Genomic DNA, 22,709 nt, shown 5'->3' with positions numbered 1-22,709 from the left:
TGCTCCCTACTCTGGGATTGGTGTCACTGACTTCTGTACTACCTTGTTCGCCACCATCTTCCACTACCAAAACTCCCTATTCTTAGCCAAACAACAAATGGCACATGTCTCCTACTTCTCTGGTTCCTCAGTTCCGATCTTTAACATCTCGTCAATGGATTCATCAAGGGGGGAAGAGAGGAGACGGGTGAATAGAACTGAACAAGTTCCATCTCTACTGAAACGAAGAAGAAAAATAGTTGAGGTAAGAGAGGAATGGAGAAGGTACTTACTAGGCAAGGGGTTGAAGAAGGTTGGTGTCAAAGAGACCATCGACGAGGAAGTTAAACCCATCAATGGATAGCAAATAACAGAGAGGATTTTCGCTGTATACTCCACATAGTGGAGTGACCTGAACCGATGTTCCCATTTGCACCGTCGCTTGCCGAGAGCTATTAAAAACTGGCAAACTCAGAAGTGTGGAGATTGGAGAAAAAACCATTTGTTGAGGATTTCTATGCTAGCCTCAGGGGCAGTGTTCTAACAATCAAGAATAAATTAAAATAAATAAAACAAACCCTACTGCAAGGCAGCAATCGTAATAAATTCCCTGAAATATCCCCCATCTACCAATCTTGTGAATAGCGTTCTAAGATCTATGAGATACCTGGAATCCCGGATTGTTAAGTCTTCTTCTGAGAGGCTTTAAAGAAACCCTTGTCGTCTTCTCCTGCAATTACCCATCTCCAGGAGCTTCACTGTTTCTTGCAATCCTATGATCTTTCTATGGTTTATCTTCAACTCATCAGGCAAAAAACACTTGGAACGGTCCAAGTTAAATACTCATCACTTGGCGATTATAGATCTTGAGGTAAGAAAGATTTTCCCTAGCCAAATCCTCATCTTCGACCGTGAGGCAGTCCGGCAGATGGAGAGAAGGGTTTGATTTTATAAATTTTTTAAACTGAAAACCTTTAAAAATAAAGAAGAAAAATTACATTTACATTCGGACCGAAACCTTAAATCCCAACCATTGGATCTGGACCATTGGCGGCAGCCAACCGCGGCTGCTGCAAATAAAAATCCCCCAACCCCCCTTCCTTTTCTTCCCCTTGCAAAAACTGTCCCATGGAAAATGACTGAAAATAAGACACTTTCAGGTCCATTAGAGGCAAAACAAAGCCAAAAACGAAAAACAGAGATCAAAGCAAGTAGATTTACATTATACTCGTACAACAGAAGAAATGGCCCCAACAGTTGGACACTCTGTATAAGAACGTCTCTTTTTTCCCCTAGTTAAAGATTTCTCCTTTATCCAACTTCTCTTATATCTCAAACCATCGTTCAAGGCGTTACATGAAGAAAATGTCATGGGAAAGGGTTTTTCAAAGATTAGAGGCACCTCACTGGACAGTAGAAAGTCCAGCCAATCAATGCATTGGAAGAATGAAAACAATGACTGGAAGATTGGCAGAAAAGCACACCTTCTAGCTAATCCAGAACTCTTGCAGTCCTGTTTCTGGAAAGAAAATTCAGATCACTTTTCTATGCCCTCCAAAAGCCCATATCTGCCAAAAGAAAACAATTCTTGTTTTATTCTCTAGCAGTTAGGAGAACTAAAAGAAAATACCTAAGCCACAGATTGATTGTTGTTTCCAACTAAAAGTACACAAAATATAGTAAGATGCAAGTACATGGGCAGGGACTTTGAGAGACTTTAAGAAATTTGCATATTACATTTCAGAAAGAAAACTAAGATAATTCAAACAAAAAAAATGTATGTGAGATTCATGAGGTACCACATGCTAACATTGTCAAAAAATATGCATGCAGAAGTAAACTTTACATGTAAAAATTTACAAATACGCCTAAAGATCTGCAGGAAGCGAGACTACAGTATGTGATGCACGTATGACTTATCTAGCAAAAAAATTTCAAGCTGACCAAATGCTCACTGGCAAAACAACCAGCCCTCAGATTAAAAAGATCGACCTTAGACATCAAGAGGTAAGAATATCATAGCTTTGTTGTGCAAGTGCTAAGCAAGGAATCCATCAGATCTTGCATGGTTACAACACGACAACATCAAGCCAGTCTAATGGTTTAACTTATCAATTAGGGGGGAAAAAGCCAGTGAGAGGGGTCCAACATTGTGAAAATGCATCAATTACTCAGAAATAAGGTTTAACTTATCAACAGCATATAAGATATCTCAGCATTGTGGAAACCAAACCTTCAGGTTTCTATCCCAACTTCCTGTACATAAGGCACTTCCATCAGCTGACAAACCTAAACATGTTATCCGGCCCTCATGAGAGTTCTGTAGAGACCCCAAGTCCAGAACTACCTGCAGCGAAGACATGAGTCAAGGAAACAATTAGAATCTTGGCACACGACCAAGCAAAGATCTATTTTGCTAAAAATTAGGAAATAATACATATTGTCTACTCTGGATTCTGATTAGATGGGGGTCCTGCATCCAGATATTAAATTTTCTTATAGACAGCAACACTGGTGAAAATTCAAAGGTTCGTAACCTAAAATATCACATCACTGCGATCCCAATATATGCCTCGTCTATGTGGTCATGCTGAGTTTGTGAGTCATACTTGCAACTGAGGCTTTTCACAGTTTTAAGTCTTGATGTAAGGGAATTCAATTTACAAAGTGCAAGGAAAAACTATTTGACATTCCTACTGGAGGATTGGGATAAGTTTCTTGAAGAAAAAAAAAAAGAAGAGAGAAAAGTGGATAATCAGAACTTTTATTCAATGGGGAGGACACTTTGACTTAGGGCAGTTAATTGTAGTATTTGGAAAGTAACAAAGAAACAAGCTCATCAAAGGCCCCACAGAATTAACATATTAAAATTTCTTAAAGATTTATCTTTGGGCCTCTATCTCTAGGGGGCATTCAAATTTGAGGCGCCGAAGAAAAGTAGCCTTTGGTTCTTCAATTTGACAAATGGAATTGTATGACTTCTAATCACGTGAAATAAGTTATAATGGGGGTGTTTTACCCAATCAATTCTCTCAGGAATTAGAGATTCAACAGAGACTCAACAAATTTCACACAATCAATCTATTCCACTATAGTGCTTGAAAAAGATTCTGCCAGAATGGATCTATGTAGGAGCCAATACAAGTTGTATCATGATACAAATAGCAAGACTGAGACAGACAGACAGAGAAAGAGAGACGGGTCTTTCATGGATCCAGGGTCATAATCATGCCTAGCTCCAACAAAGATCCTAACAAACCAAATCTGATCCAAATGATAAATCAAATCCCATCCATACCAATTGTCTTCTCTAATCCAACTTTGGTTTTAAGTCAATCAGTAAATCTATAAACTTGAATTCAACATCCCCAATTCTAATTCAACATCTAATACCGTGCCTAAATCAAAATCTGGAATCCAAAACCATTCTTTATGCAAACTCGGGGCCGTATAGATATGGTATATGGGTTAGCAGATACAGTTACACTCTTCTCTTTAAATCAATGAAATGTATGGCCACCTCCCAACCCCACACCATGCAGCTAAAAACTCTAGTAGGCTCAAAGTATTATATAAGTATTAACATGCCAGATTGAGACCACCATTATGCTTCTTTCTGACACACCAGATATGAATGCCACACCGTTCCTCAAATAAAACTCTTAACCATTTCTTCAACAGAGGCAAATGCCAGAATTTTTGCATGAGCATACCAGAAAACATGTCAACACAACTTTTTTTGAAGAAAATTGCGGTGACATAAGTACTTTTTTATTTGTATTCAAATTATATAAACACTGCTAGGCAGCTGTGATCCAGATCAGAAAACATGCATAGACTAGGCCTTGCATCTAGTATGACTTCAAACTAAGCTGACTAGGCGGCAAGCATTCACATAGCTAACCCTATTAGTTGAGATATGGCTTGAGTTTATTGCTTCTCTGTTGTTAACATTTTTAGGAAAAAGGTTTCTCTTCATAAACAGGATAATTGGACATAAAATAACAGACACTAAGATAAGAAGTCAAGCATGGCAAACTGAAAACCTTAACAAGGTAATACTACAGCAGTTAAATGAAGATATGCATCAATGTATTACTATTGTAAGATAAAAATCAGTGGTCAACCTTACAGGATTATATTAAAAAAAAAAAGATTCAAGACAATAATTTAGGCTGACATACAGAAGAACACCAAAAGTGGAAACCAAAGACAGTGCACAAATTGCACCTGCTGTGGTGTGCAGCATCATCCCCTCTCCCCTCTCTCTTTTCCCAAAAACGTTAAAACACACAAAAAAAACACAGGCCCCCTCAACATGCAACATATCTAATATAGCAATTCATATAATTATGCTTACATACAATACAGAAGCCAATATCAATGCAATATGAAATAACTATGCTATTAATTACCTAGTATGACAGAACCAGAATAAAATAAAGGAGCCATAGGATATAGTATAAGCATATCCAACAAAAAACAAAGCAACAAACATGAATCAATGCTCAACTTGTGAACTGTCAACAAAAGTGACAAGGTGACATGATGCAGTTCCAGGTTCTAAAACCCAATTCAGATCACTTATGGGCCCAACCAAATATTAACTACCAAGTTGCAAGGAGTAGCAAATTTGTAATAAACCAGAATTTCAATGATTACTTGAAGGTGGAAGTATGAGGCCCAGCCCTTAAGATTGCCCAGTTTGACCAAGTCACAGGTTCAAGTTTGGAAGCAGCCGCTCTGCAGGAGCGGATTAACGCTGCATATATACCAGATTGGAAGTCTAGTGCAGTGGGTAAGCCCCTTCTTGTTTTAACTTAGGAAAGTGAATGTGGATTAGAATACAGAAGTCTTTCATATTTGTTTGCATGGGGAAAGAATTGGAAGAAAATAGACATAGTGGATACTGGATAATAGAAGCAGAGGAGCAAATATGGAAAGCCAAAGTTAAAGCCCAAATCATGGGAGTCTTATTCAAATTCTAGCCATTGCACAAGCAACAAAAGGGAGACTTCTGATGGCATAACTCTTTCAAGGAGGCTCTTAGAGGCCACGAATTCCAGGGAAAGGCCAGGAATTGAGGAGCTCCATCAATTACACGCAGTCAACAGTTAAAATGGAAAGGTAGGGCCTTCCCAGTAGTTGATCCAATCGACTGTTGCAGGTTTCATAAGTTTCAGGAGAGTCTGTGAGTCTGTGACAACAAAGTATCTTGTAGGAGGGGCTTTGGACTTTGGAGTAAAAGTCACTTAGGATGGGGAGATTCACATCCCAAGCCTGAGTTCAAAAATTATGGGTTAACAACTCAAAGAAGCCTATCCTGAATATGGTAGTATTGACCAGCAAAGGGGACTTCAAGAGCAAAAGAAGATAAATCTGAATAACTCAAAGGAGGAGGAAGGTTCAGAAAAAAAGAAGAGATAAGAATCCAGGGATGAGAGAGAGAAACAAGAGCATCAATAGAGGAGAGAAAAGTCACACAAGCTTGCTTCACACTAATCTGCAAATAAAACAACTCAAAACTTTCATCCATCAAGTCTGAGCATCATTTGATTATATTTGGTATTTAAATAAAATAATTAAAAACTTCTACATAGACTCTAATCCTACACCAGAATTAAACTCTAGAAAGACTAAAAATAGAGTTCCAAGCTTATTTAGACCCTACGTAAGTAACACCAATAACAGTTTTTCTAAGCATACTTTCAAAATTAAAAAATCCTATTTAACGGGGGGGGAATCCTAGATAGCCCTGCCAGGTTTGGACCTGAGCCATAATTCACAATGTCTGCAGGGCTGAGCCAAGATGATCCAACCATGGATATGCACCTGCATCATGACACCTGGGCCAAGGCATCCAAAGCAGTCATCTAGGCTGAGACATTTAAGATAGTTGTCTTTCTTGAATCAAGTAGAGGGTGCACTTGCCTTGGACCCAAGAAGGGACTGAATGCTTAGGCAATACCTTGACAGCTGAGAATGGAAATAGACTTGAAGCATTAAAAACTGTCAAGTATCATGATCAAACCAAATACTTAATTACTAATCCCGGGTACTAACTTTACCACCTCTTTATGAATCACAAATTAGGTCTGCTCCAGCAAATAATTAAAAAGTCCAACCCATAAGCTTCATTTGAACCCATTGACTGCCAGCTGCTCCTCCAGACATTCTAAACTCACAAATAGGCATCAATATGGGACTAATGTCTAAGGCAACTGCATCAGAACACCAGAAGAATGAAGGACCCCCATGTGGATGTCAAATCATTTGCAATTGTCTTTAAGAGGAAGCATACTATCCCATATGAACAGGGTAAAATGCAGGCTTCAAGTTTATGATCTACACACCTTTGCCACCAGAGTATCCCATACATAGCAGTCACCATTAGAGTATCCAGCAAATAGAAGCCTCCCTGATATTGAGAAGGCTATCGAGGTCACTATAGGAACATCATTGCCACCATGCTGCTGTTGATAGACTTGAAGTTCATGCCCAGTTCTCATGTCAAATAACCTGCATGTTCCATCATCAGAGCCTGTCCCAAATCTGTAGCCATCTGGGAAAAATTTAACTGTGTTGACATCCCCTGTATGCCCATGATATGTCCGGACTGCTCGACTTGCAATGCGGGTATCCCATAACCGCGCTGTTGCATCACATGAGCCAGAGACAAACATCTTAGAGTTTGCTCCATTTATTGATACACTGCAAGAGACAGCATAATAAGTAACTTGCCAACAATTAACAGTTAATAAATGCAAGTCTAACATGCAAACAGAACACAATTCTATTCAAGCATCTAGGGACTGTCATTAACCACTTAGAATATTTTCTGATACAAATATTTTCTGATACAATATCTTCAGTAAACCCAAGATTTGATCTGTCATTGGCTTCATTGAAGTTGAAGAGAACTTGGAGTATTTAACAAGGAAATAATCTCCCCAAGTTTCCTAACAAACTCTAACTCTTCCAAACATATCTTACTTCATAAAATTGACTCAATATCATTATTATTACCAAGATAAATAAATTCATAATGTTCTACTAGATCCATGACTCAAATTGGACCCAGTTCATTTTCGTCTGGAAACCCACTTATGTTTGGGGTCTGCTCAAGGCATTGTATCTACATCAGCTGTACCGGTCTTGAGAAAAACTCGCCCATGAGTTTTGTAAAATGAGAGTCAGCAGCATGCAATCAGCATCCACGAATATCAACTTAGATGGGGCAATGCTTCAATGCATCTCATGATCCACCAGCTAATGGTCATTAGCAAACAACATCTCTTCAACAGGAATCTGATGATGGGGTTGCCCTATTGAAATCGGACAATTAAACAGTTCTTCGATCTCAATTTCTATCAGTCTGTGTACATCAATGTGTTTGTCACTGTCAATTTCCACTTTAACTTCAATATCTGATTCATCTTCTGATGATTGAATCATGCTTGACATTGTATCATATAAATTGTTGTCAATATTAGCAAGCTCCTGAATATCTGATGATTGTATCATGCTTGACATCAAATCACAGAAATTGTTGCTAATATTGGCCAAGTTCCCAAATACCAATCATGAAATTAGAAAATTTTGTTTGCATTTTATGGAAAACATACTAACCAAGAAGAATGCATCGTCTTGATCTCCATCTGGTGGATTTATGGTAACAGAGGCAAATGCATAAATAAAATGAACTCCATAAGTGGATAGCAGGATTGTAAATAAATGGAACTTTATAAAAGGATGGCAGGATCATAATGTTGGGATTTAAAAAGGACACAGTGAGGAGTTAACATATAATGGAGGGAAGGCAAATTAGGAAAAATGAAAAAATAGGATAGTAAGGAATAGAGCAAAAAGGAAGGGGTAATTTTTGGATTATGGAAACTTTAAATGGAACTAAATACAGGAAAATATTCAGAAATAATTTATCAGTTTGGTTGAAAATCAGAATACCACTTGGAGTTGAAGACAGCAGAAGTCATGATGGATATCCATCAATTAACAGCAAGGAGGAACTAAGGATACATTCTTAGAGTTTGGAAGTGACTAAACACTGGGTCACAGCATTCCAACTCGTGGGAGAGCAAAGGAAGGCACAACCTATTATGTAACTTTTATTGAATTTCCATGAATACTAAAATGAATCTTCTATACTTGTATGCTGAATTAACCTAAAATGAACTAAGGACAATTCATCATTTTGTTTGCTGTTAAATTCTGATTTTCTGCATGTATGTTGTAGGTTGTGTGTCATTAGACCTTTCCTAACCCAACTCAATCTTTAGACTTATATTAGAAACTAGGATTGCTAAATCTGCCCTCCACCAGATGCTCCCAATCAAGTTTTGGAAAAGATGAGCCGTCGTACAACTTTCTAAGAGAAAATTTTCTCCTGATTTTGGTAGGCCCCGTGGCCAACGCAAGGAGAAGCCTTCGGAGGTTAATGACAGCTTCCAATCATCCTATAATTCAGGGAAATATAGTTTCCCACATAGGGGTTTACTGAACTTGGATCCTCTCCAGCACACATAGAATGGCTGCAACCTGCAAGCATCTGGCTGCAGACCCCAAGGGCTTTTAGACATTAAATGCACACTGGCGATGATCTCTTTTCACATTTACTAGAAGCCGAATGGTATCTACTTTTAGCTCTCTTTGATTTTCTTTTTCTTTTTTCCGGATGAATGAAAAAAAATGGACCATTTCTCAATTTGTGCATGTCATCCTTGAGCAAGGGCCATGTTGATCTTCTCTATATCATTCCAATTTTAGCTCTCTTTGCTTGATAGCTATTTAGTTGGAAGTGGATTTACTTTGCAACTGCTTTTAATTAGGAAAAGTCTATAATGCCGTAATCAACTTGAAGTTCACAACAAATAAAGAAAAAAGGGCTGGAACAGCCAAGTCAAGTTGGACAAAAGCAGGGTTCAAGATCTAGATATCAAGGCCCATTTTTCCGACTCAAAAAAGAGAGTTGGCTCAAGATCTTAGTGAGATCTCCTGGAGTTGGAGGAATTTTTTTCCCGACTCGAGGGTATTAGGGGTCATTTGGAGATAAAACTTGTTGTCCACCGTATTTCAGCCCATCGGAACTCACTGCCTCGCTGGTGACCTTGGATTTATGAAAGAAGACAATATATATGTGACTCCAAATTTGGACCCCAAGCAACTACAATGAAGTGAAACCTTAAGATAGCCTATTGTACACATCACATACTCGTATGTTAATGCTTGATGTTCAAAATTCAAACAAATCTAGTATACAGCACATGTTCATAGTTCAAATTACAAAGTTCAAATGATAATCCAATCATCAAAGTTACAACTCGAGAGTCAAGACTTGAGACCCTATATGCTAAGCACATCATCTCATCTTGCACACCATCTTGTCTCGCTAAATGGAAACAAGAGAGATATCTCGCCAGATCTCAGTGAGATCTCGAGAGTTCTACTATGGACAAAAGAATGAGCTTGGTTAATGTTATTAATGGCAGTGAGAGGCAAGCGTGGGTGAAAATTCCATTGTGCCCCCCCCCCCGGAACAAAAAAAAGGGGGCTGGGGTACATGGATCCAAAGGAGGTTCAAAAAGTATAAGGAAAAAAGAGAAACCATAAGAGTAAAAGGGAGTTAAAGAAAGTAGAAAGACAATAACTTCGGAAAGCAATAGTCAAACAAGCATATCTGAACATCCCCCAACGAGGGATCGGCAACTCGAATCTTTGTCCTCCAAGCAACTTTATTCGCCATCATACTAGGACCAAGCCTCACCGCATGCATTTCCTTTCTTAATATTTCTCCCATAGCCCGCAACGAGCACAACCCTCGTGTTTAGTTGCCACCGTTGAGTTTGGAACCCTGAACAAACTGCCGATCATAGGCCGGAGGAAGGTGAGGATGACATCAAGTCATCATGCCCCTCATGCCCTAGGTGACACATGCTACAATGGACAGGACAAAGGGTTGAAATCATTTTTAGCCTGCCACTGGCATTTTAGCTACATTAAACTGATCTGGTCACTCTTCTTTATTGGTGCGTCTATAGGTCTCTGTTGGATCAAGCCACCTCAAGTAGGTCTCACAAAGCTTGTCCAGATTGGTACACTTCCAGTTCAGTTCTAATACAATCATTTCTTATTATATCTTTCAAGGTCTTGCTGCACATCCTCCTCAACATCCCTATGGAGACAGAGCCTGAGAAGGCCTGCTGAGGTGGTCTGCACTGAGAGAGAGACGAATAGGAGGGAGAAAGGGAAGGGGACAATCATACACGATTTCTCTACTAAACTTCATTAGTCAATAACTCAAAAACTCAAACTGAGAAGTCCTCATAGGCTACATAATAAATAGACAATAAGACTTGTCTTAGAAACTTCTCTGGAACAGAAACTAGCTGAAATAGGAAACTATCATACTAGGCTAATGCTGAGAAAAGGAAACAACTTATATGATATTCTACGCATGGTGGGAGATCTCGCGAGATCTCGACGAGATCTCACGAGATATCTCGTTTTTTCACATTGGCGAGACGAGATGGAGGTCGAGATCTGCGAGTTGAGATATCTCGCTCGAGATCTCGCCATATCTCACCATATCTCGCTATATCTCGCCGTATCTCGCCGTATCTCGCCCTGGATCTCGCTGGAACTCTTAATTTTTGCCTTTTTTTGTGGATTTTGGCTGAATTTTCACTTGCAACTACTCTTAGCAAATCTACAACAAGGAAGATCAATCATTCTCTACTTGTCTTATGAATTTATGATTTAATGACTTATATAGAACTTCTAATGGTTGTATAATTATTTTATTCTTGAAAATTGAGATTGTGATACTCATATGGATGGAATTTTAATAACATTTAAGTTAGTTGATGCATTTGATATACTTGCTTTTCATTTATATGCTTTAAAGGTTCTATATTACATGTTGTATAACATTGCATTCCCTAATCCTACTACATTTCGGTTTCACACTATGGGTAGACTTAGAAATCATACATAGGGTTGTTTCTGACAAATCCAAGGCCACAAACGTATTCAAAAGGCCTTAAATAAGCTAAATACCAAGTTTCAACCCAATTGGGACCCTAAAACCCACCGAGATGGGCCACCGAGTTGACGCCAAAAAATTGTATATCTCGACCGAGATCTCACCGAGATGGTCGAGATCTCTCTTTTTCAAGGTGGCGAGATCTTCTACCATGATTTCTACGTAGTCTACCCAAATAATTTTAACGCTTAAAATAAAGTAATACTAGTTTTATTATTAATTCCTGCCTTTGCCAGACCATAAATCTGGTTAGACCCACCCCTTGGTCTGTGTTTCCAAAATGGATCATGTTGATCCAGCCAGGCCAAGACCACTGTATCACTTTTCTATATTACACACATCTTATCTATATTGCTCTTCTTAACTATCACACATTCCACTCCATAAGTCATGGCTAGTCTTATTACTGTCCTACAAGATTTTCCCGAAAGTTTGACTGGCTTGTATTTTGACAAACCACTCCCATTGCTATCCCCCTTCTATCTATCAAATCCTCTCTTTTTTCTATTTTCTACTTCGTTTCTGCCCGACTTTTTCATTTAAAATTACTGCAAGTTTGAGATCAACCAAGGTTCCAAGTAACTGGTGGGAGTTATAAATTCAATAAAAGATTTCATAGTTGCTAGAAGGAGAAAGCCCAAAAACCCTATGGATCTAGTTTTTCTTTAAAGAGTTTCCGACCTACCTTTAGAATTGGTTGCAGCGCACCCATTATCCTTGAGATGTGATTGAATAGAAATTTTATTTTCCTAGTGGCTTGCTGTGTGATGATTCTCTCCATCTCTACCATCATTGAACTTCAATTTTCTTCTCCCATAGGGTGTTAAATTGTTCATAGTATATAGAAAATTTCCACACACCTTTAAATTTAGATTTTTTTCACTCTAGCAGCCCTATAGCACCAAATTTAGGTTGCATTAGTTCTTCCAATAACTCTTTTGTTCTTCTTCTAAATTTGCTATGACAAACAAACAACTCTGTCCTAACCCAACTAAATGGGGTAGGCAACAACGTTGCAAAAATTGAGGTCCTTACGATGGGAAAAGAAAGTAGGAGGAAAAAAGAAAATTTTCTAAAAATGTAAAGTGGTTAGCCCAAGAACTAAGGTAAGCTACATGTTGACAACTATGTTGACCCTTCCCCTTAAATAGGCTCTATCTGGCATCAAACTTGGCACAAGGCCAAGACTAAAGAAGCCATTCTTCAATACCTCACTGATGGTCATATTTAGGCAAGCCACTAGTTCTTTAAACTCCTTCAATTTGAATCAAATCACTCCTTGATGGGGTATTCCCAAGACTCCATCATGGACAAACCATCTCAAATGACATTTGAAGAGTTAATTGTTGACTACATCCAATATATTCATTCTCACTTTATCCTCCCTAGTAGTTGCACATCCATTTTGACATTACATTTCCACAAAGAAGGGCTAAGGGGTAATCCTTGATGTAAGCCAACCATAATTAGGAATTCCTTGCTCTAGCCTCCCACATATCACATTACTACATTAGCCACTCTCCCACATGTCATTGCTTAGATGCACATATTTACTCAACACCCTCTCTTCATAAAAAAAAAAAACTCTCCAAGTCAATAAAGACCATATGGAGGTCCTTCTTGCTAGCAATATATCTTTCTATGAGCCTCCCAAGTTTGCTACAACATCAATATCATTTCCTCTCTACTTTTATTTCATCGACTTGAGTTTCACCAAAATCTTCTACAATCAACTCTACTAACCATTCATGGTCATGATTTTCTCAGGCCAAAAGTAGAATATATCATAATAGAACAGCTACAAAATCCAAAGCTCCTTTAGCTGCACTGCAATCCAATCCAGCCTTCACTCTTGTTCAACCTTATATCCTATCTCTGTTACAAGTCAAATTAATAGCTTCCAGTACTCTTCTTCCAAGTTATATTTCTTCAACCACAAGAAAATATCGACATAGGACATACCAGCAACTTGATCCCTAGTTTTGATTCTCAATTTTCTGACTCAATTAACTTTACCGTGTAAGTCTTCTCTAGTTCTCAATAAAATACTTATACACATCCCAATTCATTTAAAACCTTATACAACTTCAGATAATCCTCCACTGCCCTGGCTATAATCAGCTGTAGTATTTCTGCAAGTGATTTTTCTGTTTTGCTTACATCAAACCCCTGACAGAATACCAAGTTTTCATGATATTAATCCGAATGTAGCTCATGTTACTCAAAATAAAGGCAGACCAAGTGCTGAAGGCTTGCGCACAAGCAGAGTCCAACAGGTAATTTTCCTAAGCAGACTAACCCAAGATATTTTTGCTGAGAGGCTATCTCAATACCTTCACCTCAAGCTACAACTATGGTCGACCAACCACTCCACCAAGGCCCACCCCTGCTTTTGTTACTCAAAGCACTCATTAAAATTTCCTCCTTGCAGAGTAAATTACCCTTCTTAATTCCATGGTTTCTTATACCAAGTAGGTTGTTACTTCTCTTGTCTCTTTTACTTAAACCTTGAAGATCCATGTAGCCACCCCATTGAATTGAGATAAGGTTATGGTTGTTGTTGTTGTTGTATACCAAGCAGCTCCAACTATGCAAAAAGTAACCAGGGATTAAAGCTTATACGAACTTTACGAAGCTCTTGTATTGATTAATATCATGTTTCACTCGGTTGCCAAGTTAAACAAGACTAATTGATAGCATATCTAGAAGCCCAGCCAATAATGTACAAACAAATTTTAATATCAAGTAAATGCAAAGAGGGGACTTCATAATGTATACACAAACTTTAATATCAAGCAAATGTAAAGAGTGGATTTCCTGCAAGAAGATTCCACTTTGTTGGGTGGGGATAAGATGATCATAAGAGTACATAATTAAATCTTGATTCCTACTCTTCCTAAGAAGTTCATGTTCTCAAAATGTACCTCAAAACATCAGCTGTGTGCCCTGATGGAAATTCACCTCCAAAAACAGAAATTCTCTGGCCTGTAGTGACATCCCACAAAACACATGTCTGATCGCCAGAACTGGTTATTAGGTGAGTGTCCTCATCAGGCACAAACTGGCATGAAGATACATAACCCTTGTGCCCACTGAGCATCCTGGATACTGGTAGGTACCCATCCTTGTCATTGGGAGAGTTCAGATTGAAGATGGAACATACACTATCAAGTCCACCACAGGCAACAGACTGTCCACTTGGCGAGAAGGCACACGTCATGACCCATGCACAAGGTAGTTTTATTGCATGAGTTTTCTGGCTTGTTAGAGCATTCCACACAATGAGCCTCCCATCCTGTGATGCACTGACGATTCGATTCTTTTCTGGAGTCCAGTCCAATGAATAAACCTGCCAGATTTTTTGGGAAAAGCAATACCAAAGTTCAGTTTAAGCCTAAAACCCAAGAAGTTTTTCCAAATTAGTCCACCACAGAAAAATTCAGGTAAACCCCCAAAAAAAAACTATTGTTAAACTATATAAAGTAGTTCACTATGATAAATTAGCCGTATGTCACTTGAAACAAATAACTTATATTCGTAAGAACTGTCGAAACATCACTGGTATCTGAACAGCTGGCCCATGATTCCACTCAAAGTCCAGTGGAATCAAATAAAAGCCAGAACAAAACCCCAACCAAAAATTGTACAGAAAGATCATTTCACAAGACGCAACAAAACCAGGTCGACCAGGACCAACAATTCTTTAGCAGTTACAGCTGCAGGTGCAGACACGTGAATTATCAGGAAAGCTAGTTTAGACAAGTGCCCTTTTTCCCTTCTCACGAGCAATTTTATAGAGCACAACATCCAGGCACTAGGAAGGTAATCAAACCATGCATCAGTTAAAACAACTGATAGAATTGAGAATGCAGTATTTAATTTTAATTAGAATGGAAATTTCACCCTTTCCCTTTCTTTTTATCCTGTTTGGCAAACAGAAACCAATTGTTAGCATGGCAACAACTACATTACGACAGATGAAGTTGAGCGATTTAAACAAAAATAGGACGAATTATTGACCTCTTTTCATTTGAGTTAAATTTTGTGTACAGAAATAATTTGTGGCGAACCCGGTGCCGCACTTTTCCTACGCAACCTTACCCACAGCAGTCTTTGCTGAGAGGCTGTTTCAATGGCTTAACCTCAGGCTATAACTGTGGTCCACCGACCATTGCACTGAGTCCGCCCCAATTCATATTATAAAGCTACACCGATAAAATTAAACTTCATATAACAGCGCTCAACACGAACAAAGTGAATTATTAATGGTACCTTGCCAGTGTGCCCTTGTAAGGTTCTGCAGCAGACAAGATCCGTAGGGCCAAAGCTAACAGCTGTTCGTCCCTGCGTCTTTGCATACTCGGCAACTACAAAACCATAGGAGAATTAAGTATGAGATGTCACAAAAACAAACCATAAGGAAACAAAAAAAATTGAAGATTTTCATCTGGAAAAATAATAATCTTCAACTACCGTCAGTATCAAGAAGAAGAAGACGTTTCTGCTTCAAACGTTCTCTAAGAGCATTCACGGCTGCTGTGGCAGCTATGTGCCGCTCCTTCAGCTCCGCTACAGACATCTTGAAACCCTAGAAAAACCTCCAACAGGTAAATCAACAGTTCTCTGCCATTACTTCTTCGTCTCAATATCGATGTTTGCCCTAAATTCCATTTGTACAAGAGAAAATTGAATCCAGAAACCAAGACCAAGTCAGAGACGAAGTAATTGAGAAGAACTTGTGAAGAACAACCAGAGAGTAGAGAAGTGAAGATTAAGCAAATGAACTGTACAGGAAAGCATTAAAAAGCAGAATTGAAAGACAGCGATGATCGATCGAGACGAAGATTGTAAGATAACTTTTTAATGCGAGAGTGTATGAACTGAGAAAACTGAAAAAGGGGCGTGACGAAGGAGACGGGGGTTAAGCCTACCAAGCACGGTTCAGACTTCAACCGGCACTCGATAAAGACTCGTGGTAGGGTAGGTGGTAGGACCCCTGTAGGGCCCACCTCTGGTCTTAACTCTAATAACTCAAATTCCTGCCTTAGCCAACCGCAGTCCCACATGGTCTCCACGTGGCAGAACTGGTCATCAGAGTTTCCAGTGGGCCCCAAATTTAATGAGTAGTTACTTTGAACCTGACCCTGGCCCACATGAGTCGAATTCGAAGTTGAAAGTTGAAACGTCGCTTTTGGATTTTAGCCGTTACGCCAGCCTAAAGGGTTATTCTTTCGAGTCATTCCATTGGCAGAAAAAGGCATCTTAGAGTTATTTATTTTAATTAAATTCACTTTTACCGAAATTTCCGTACGAAAATGTCCCTGCAGACTTTTTCTCTTTCCGCATATTCTTGTCTCAGTGAATGGTACTTAATTATTATTTTACCCGAAGAAAACAATAGTATTAAGTTATTAACTATAAAGGTATGATCTGTCACTGTGAATGGGGAGCAGCTCACCACATTATCATTAACATATTGAATGAAAAATGACAAACTCTTTTTTTTTTTTTTCTTATCCAGGTCACTATATTATGGGTAATTTTCAGGTGCATCCTTTAAGTTTCATGAAATTAAAAAAAGTATAGTTCAACATCAACAACAATAAGTCTTGTCCCAACTAAATGGGATCGGCTACATAAATTCTATTAGAGGCCATGCTAGATACAATGCCTAAGCTATACATATCCTTTCTCACCACTTCTCTCCTAAGGTTATCTTAGGTCTACTCTTAGCTCTTCTATTTTATTCAATATGGATTATATCACTTCTCCGTACATGAACATTTTTAGGTCTCCGTTGAGCGTGGTCATGCCACCTCAAACGACTTTCTCTAAGTTTATCACTTATGGGAACAATTCCCAGCCCAATTCTAATATGACCGTTTCTTATCTTATCCATCATAGTTTTGCCACTCATCCATCTTAGCATCAATTTCTGCTACACTGAGTTTATCTATATGATTCTTTTTAACAGTCCAACACTCTGCATCGTACATCATAGCTGGTCGAACAACGGTCCTATAAAATTTTCCTTTAAGTTTTAATGGAATACGTCGGTCACATAAGACCCCGGACGCACCTCTCCACTTCATCCACCTTATTTTAATTATTTGGGAAACCTCATATTCTAAATCACCTATTTTACTTATGATTGAACCTATGTACCTAAAACAATCACTCTGAGAAATCTCTTTATCGTCAAGTATCGCCACCTCATCATCTGCCCGATCATGACTAAAGTTACAAACTAAATATTCTGACTTCGATCTACTAAGTTTAAAGCCTTTTGATTCAAAAGCTACTCTCCATGATTCTAATTTGGTATTAATCCCCACTTGGGTCTCATCAATCAACACAATATCATCCGCAAAAAGCATACACCAGGGGACCTCATCTTGAATGTCTTTGTTTAATTCATCCATTACCAGTGCAAGTAGATACGAGCTTAAAGTTGACCATTGATGTAGCCCAACTGTTATCGGTAATTCATTACTTTGTCCCCCCACTGTTCTAACACTAGTCACCGAATCATCATACATATCATTAACTATATCTATATATCTACTCTTTTCTCTAGTACTTATCAAATTAATGCTCTAGGGACTCTATCATAAGCTTTTTTCTAGGTCAATAAATATCATATGAAGTTCTTTCCTACATTCTCTATACCTTTCCATAAGTCTCCTAATTAAGTAAATAGCCTCCGTTGTAGATCTTCCAGGCACAAACCCAAATTAGTTCTCCGTAACCTTAGTTAATTGTCTCAAATAGGTTTCAATTATTCTCTCCCATAATTTCATCGTATGGCTCATCAATTTAATGCCCCTATAGTTATTACAACTTTGAATATCTCATTTATTTTTGTATAGTTCAATTTTGAAAATTCTAGGACAGTCTCTCCAAACAAGTGTAGATTATCTTTTCTGACGTTTTCCCTCAACAGTGTTACAACCACAAATTATAAGGGTTTCATAAGTAAAAAATAATTAAAAAAAATCCATCACCAAAATTCTGTAGGCCCTCCTGTAATTTGTGGTTAATAATCATCAGGGGAGATGATCCGGATTCTCTATAAAGTATCAAGAGTTAACAAAAAGATCCAAAAGATTTGTTTGCAAAAATCATATGAGCCATAGAAATCTTGGTGGACTAAAAAAGACTTTGATGAGGAGCAGATAAGGAGAGGCTCATAGGGTCATCATGTACAAAAGTTTTAACATTGAAAAATGAAATCATCTACCAACACTATACAAATAGAGCACAAAATATTGGATTATGTGCATTAAATGTGTAGGATCATCAAGCCAAAATTTTGGCCGTAGGATTCAAAATTTCGGTCGAGATCAAAATTTCGACCGAAATTCTGACCCCACCGCCTAAAGTGAATGGTTTGATGGTCCTGCGCATTTATTGTGCAGGACCCAAGCAACGTCCCAAATAGAGCACTTGCTCTTTTGTTCGGATATATAGAAATAGACAATTTTATTAGAGAAAAATGTATTTGCCCACTCTCAAGTCCACAAGGTGTGACTCATTATGGCTAGGATATTTTGGTCTCTATCATTTCCCTATACTTAAGACTTTGTACATCGAATTTTTTGAATTGAATGAATTTACATTTATCAACAAATTTTACAAAAATAGTAAATTGCATCGGCACCCTATAATGGATGCCTTAAAGCACTAACACCTCACTTTATATTTGAAAAATACAAATATCTCAAAATTGAATTTTTCATTCCAATTTGTCACTAAAAACCGTTAAGTCACTGTTTCTTCAGAAAATTTTTAATTTAAAAAAAATATATATATAAATAGTGATTTAACGTTTTTATGACAAATTAGACTAATGTGTTCAATGAAAATCCAAGTTTGGAAACTCTATGTTTTTCAAATATAATGTAGGGTGTCAATACTTTAACGCCTCAATTTTGAGTTTCAGACTATCAGTACAATTTGTTTAAAAAAAAAATTTTAATTCATTTCTATTCCTAAAATTTACTGTGTCGAGGTATTTTTTATTTTATTTTATTTTTTTCCCTCAATTTTTGGGTAAACGAGGTATGGAAGTTTCTAATAATAAAGCAATTGACATGGTCCATGGAGCTACTTCCGCTAGGTTTCTCTTTGTTTTTATTTTTTAATAAGGTCTGTAAATGGTTTTAAATCTTACTTTAAAATATAAAAGTAAATAGTGATTGGTGATGTCATCACATGGTAATTATCTATTGAGCATTTTCGGAATGATCCATCCAAGTCTTCATCGTATAAATATTATAGGTTTTGTTTGTTTGCTGTACTTTTTTAATGTCAACTAGCCACGATTGATGGATTTTTTTTTTTTTTGGACGACTTCATTCAGATAGCTAAAAGTCAAACACATATCAGAGCCGTTCGGACCGAACCAGGCGGCAAATGCCCTCTGCTGCCCCGGGGTGGGTCGCCCATGGTCCGCCCACCCTTGACAACTCCCCCTGGGGGCTCTCCCCGGGGCTCCGCCCCCCTCCTCTGTGCGTGCCGTCGGTTTCCTCCCTCCCTCCCTCCTGTCGCTCCCCTGTCCCTGTTGGGTTGTCGTGTGTCCTCCCCGTTGTTTGTGTCCCGCTCCCCCTGGGGCCCTGTCTTCCGGTGCCCGTGGTGTGGGTGGGCCGTGCCCGTGGGCCGCGGTCGTGTCGGTGGGCTTCGGGGGGGGCGGGGGTGGGGTTTTTTTTTTTTTTTTTTTTTTTCTCCGCCGGGGGTGGCGGGGGGTGGGGCCGGGTGGGGGTGGTGTGGGGTCGCGGGGGTGCGTGCTCGTCTGTGCGCCGGGTGTGCGTCCGGTCGGGGGCCGGGGGGGGGGGGGGGGGTGGGAGAGGGGGGGTGGGGGGCGGGGCGGGGCCGGGCGGTCTCTCGCCTCCGCGGGGCGGGGGGCTGGCGTTCGCGTGGCGGGTTGGTTCGCGGTGTTTGGTCGGTTTGGTACTCTAATTTGTCAAAAAAAACGATTGATGGATTCAGACATAAGAAAAATTAAATTACATATTGTTCCTTAAATTTGCAATTAATTATATCAATTATCTTCAAAATAAAAAAAATTATTACAAATATACTATAAAAGTTAATACTGTAAAGTTTGACATTCGAAATTTTTATAATATTGTAGGTTACTTTTCTATTTTTGCTTTGTCAAGTTTGGATAAAATCAAATAGTTTGTTTTCGTGATTGGAGTCTGGGTTTTGATGGTTTTCAAGTTTTTTTTTTTTTTTTCTTCATAAATTTTGTGATATGATCCAATTGGATATTTGGCCTATTTTTAGGTTTCGTTTTTTTTTTCATAAATTTTGTGATATGATTAAATTGGATATTTTGCAGTTCGGACCATGTTTGTCCAATAGGTCTTCTATTACATGGCAAATACCATATCTAAACAGGGTTTTGATGCCATTAATCTTGATACGTTTAAAGCATATGACATAGTTGAATGGGGGAGTACTTTTGAAAGTCTTGAGGTGTCTAGGCTTTGTTGCCTAGTATTGTGATCATGTTCAGTGTTTTATTACACTGCTTCTTTCTCTGTTAAGATCAATGGATCCCTATTATTGTTCTGATGGATCGAAGGGTCTAAGACAATGATGCCCTTTGAGCCTTCACCTTTTAATGCTAAACATGGAAATTTTTTATAGACTACTTGGAGTTTTTAGGGTTGGGGATGCCTATCAATGAATTAAAATTGCTATAAATGCTCTATAAACCATTCACTTGTTTTTTGTTAATGACACTTTTATATTTTGTCTTGCAAATTTGGATGATGTATATATTATTAAAATTGTGTTATATATCTTTTGGAGTATTACTGGACAGTTAATAAATATGAAAAATAATGAAGCTTTCTTCAACAAAAATACTTCCCAATCCCTTAAGGATATAATTTTTGATGTACTAAAAATAAAGGGAATGAGTAAAAATGCTCTCCATTTAGACATTTGTTTGTTCCATGTGAGGGCAAAAACCAAAAGCCTTAATCGGGTTTTAGGAAAGATGAAGGATAAATTGACAGGCTGGAAGGCCAGTGCCTTAAGACTAGTAATCACTCTATTGGAGATTTTAACTATCACTTTCAGCCCAAGGGTGTTACCCTTGCAGAGGTAGTGAAAAATAGAGGCCGCTTTGCATGCAGGAAAATGACTTAATTATCTCGTTTAAACCTTCCCATACCCAAACCCTTAGGTGGGTGATCCATAATCCTTTTAGCCAACTTTTACTTATACCTTCCTACTTGCGGAAGTCCTTAATAGTGGCAAATCCTTGAAGCAATTGTTTCAACCATGTTCATTGAACACTTACACCCAAGGTTTAAAGTATCTCACGATACCATACGATATTAGCCAATACGTATCTATATTTAACACAACCGATACGATACATCTTGATACGTCTCTCTATTGAATTGCACTAAAATATATTTGTCAAAATGATACAATACTCAATACAGGACGATACGTCTCTTAAAATCACATGACCGATACAATACTTTAAACCTTGTTTACACCCACTAAAACCTTCAAACACATTCAACCTAATATTGCTTCAACTATCATTGCTAGTGTTACTTTAACAACTCATGCTTTTATTCAAAAGCTTTCACTTTAGATGGGAAAATCCTTAATGGTGACATATTTCTATGTAAAAACAGTAAGTCAAAAAAAGTTAATTATGATTCGAAGCTCCGTTAAAACCACACCTTCTCCAACCCCCCAATTTATCATAATCACTATGATTAGTTGACGATGATAAAAAAAATTTGTCAAAAATTTTCATTGAATTATTGAATTTTATTTTAAAATTATAAGCAAATTGCACTGGTACCTTAAAATGGAGACTTTAAAGCACTAACACCCCACTTTATGTTTGAAAAGCGCAGAAACTCCAAAATTTGATTTTTATTAATGTTTTTTTTGTCAAGTTTATCACTGAAAATAATTAAATTATTATTTATTTTAAAAAATATTCATATAATACAATAATGTGAGTCTCCGGGTTTTCAGCACATAAAGTTTGATAGAACTATCCAAGGTGAAAATCTAATTCTTGGAATTTAGTTGCTTTTGGTTAAACATAAAGTGGGGTTTTAAAACCTCTATTTTGGACCGCCATAGCAAATAGCTCTAAAATTATTTATTTAATTTAAAAACTCTGGTTATTTGAAAATTGCTTGATTCGTGCGCACCACCTAGAGCTAACGGTCAAGATTAAATCTCATTTGCACGTTCGCAATAGAGGGCTGTGCATTTATTGTTGTGCAGTAAAATCGACTCACTGCCCCAACTGTTGATACTCGTGGCATGACATGATTGGTAGTCCTATTTTCCCTTCGGTGCTCGAGTCCATAGAAGAGTTCTTTATTATTTTTTGGAAGATAAATAGTTCTTTAGTATTATCGACCCATAACCTGGACGGAACGAGATTTCCGCTTAAAAGAAACTTTACAGCGTTCGGCAAGAACAACCTGCGACCACAGGGGTACTGGTCCATTATATTCTGGAAAATCAACCGTTGGATTAGATCGTCAGGTAGAAAGATTATCATCGGACGATCAAAGTACCGATAGTATACGATCACTCAAGCACACTTCACGTTTTCAAAATGCTTAAACCTTTCTCAACTGTCTCTAATAAGGAAGTAATTATTTTCCCGCTCAAA

General features: G+C 38.1%; 1 protein-coding gene and 1 non-coding gene across 2 annotated transcripts; both read right to left on the bottom strand.

Annotated features, from left to right (window-relative positions):
• Nucleotides 1-622: 622 nt before the first annotated feature.
• AGB1 (GTP binding protein beta 1) lies at nt 623-15,986 on the bottom strand. Its single transcript, XM_089156381.1, has 6 exons — nt 15,512-15,986; nt 15,311-15,405; nt 13,963-14,387; nt 6,333-6,690; nt 2,213-2,326; nt 623-1,547 (listed from the first exon to the last, which is right to left on the bottom strand). The coding sequence occupies exons 1-6, from the start codon at nt 15,615-15,617 to the stop codon at nt 1,512-1,514; spliced, it is 1,134 nt and encodes a 377-aa protein (XP_089012507.1). The 5' UTR covers nt 15,618-15,986; the 3' UTR covers nt 623-1,511.
• LOC149014721 (U6 spliceosomal RNA) lies at nt 8,680-8,784 on the bottom strand. Its single transcript, XR_016173840.1, has one exon. It is a non-coding gene; the product is annotated as a U6 spliceosomal RNA (small nuclear RNA).
• Nucleotides 15,987-22,709: the final 6,723 nt, after the last annotated feature.

Source organism: Hakea prostrata, chromosome 5 (assembly GCF_041222555.1).
Source record: "Hakea prostrata isolate BN-2017 chromosome 5, UWA_Hpros_2, whole genome shotgun sequence".
Lineage (NCBI taxonomy): Eukaryota > Viridiplantae > Streptophyta > Magnoliopsida > Proteales > Proteaceae > Hakea > Hakea prostrata.
The sequence above is the reverse complement of the archived record's forward strand: the minus strand, read 5'-3'. Positions and strand labels throughout refer to the sequence as shown.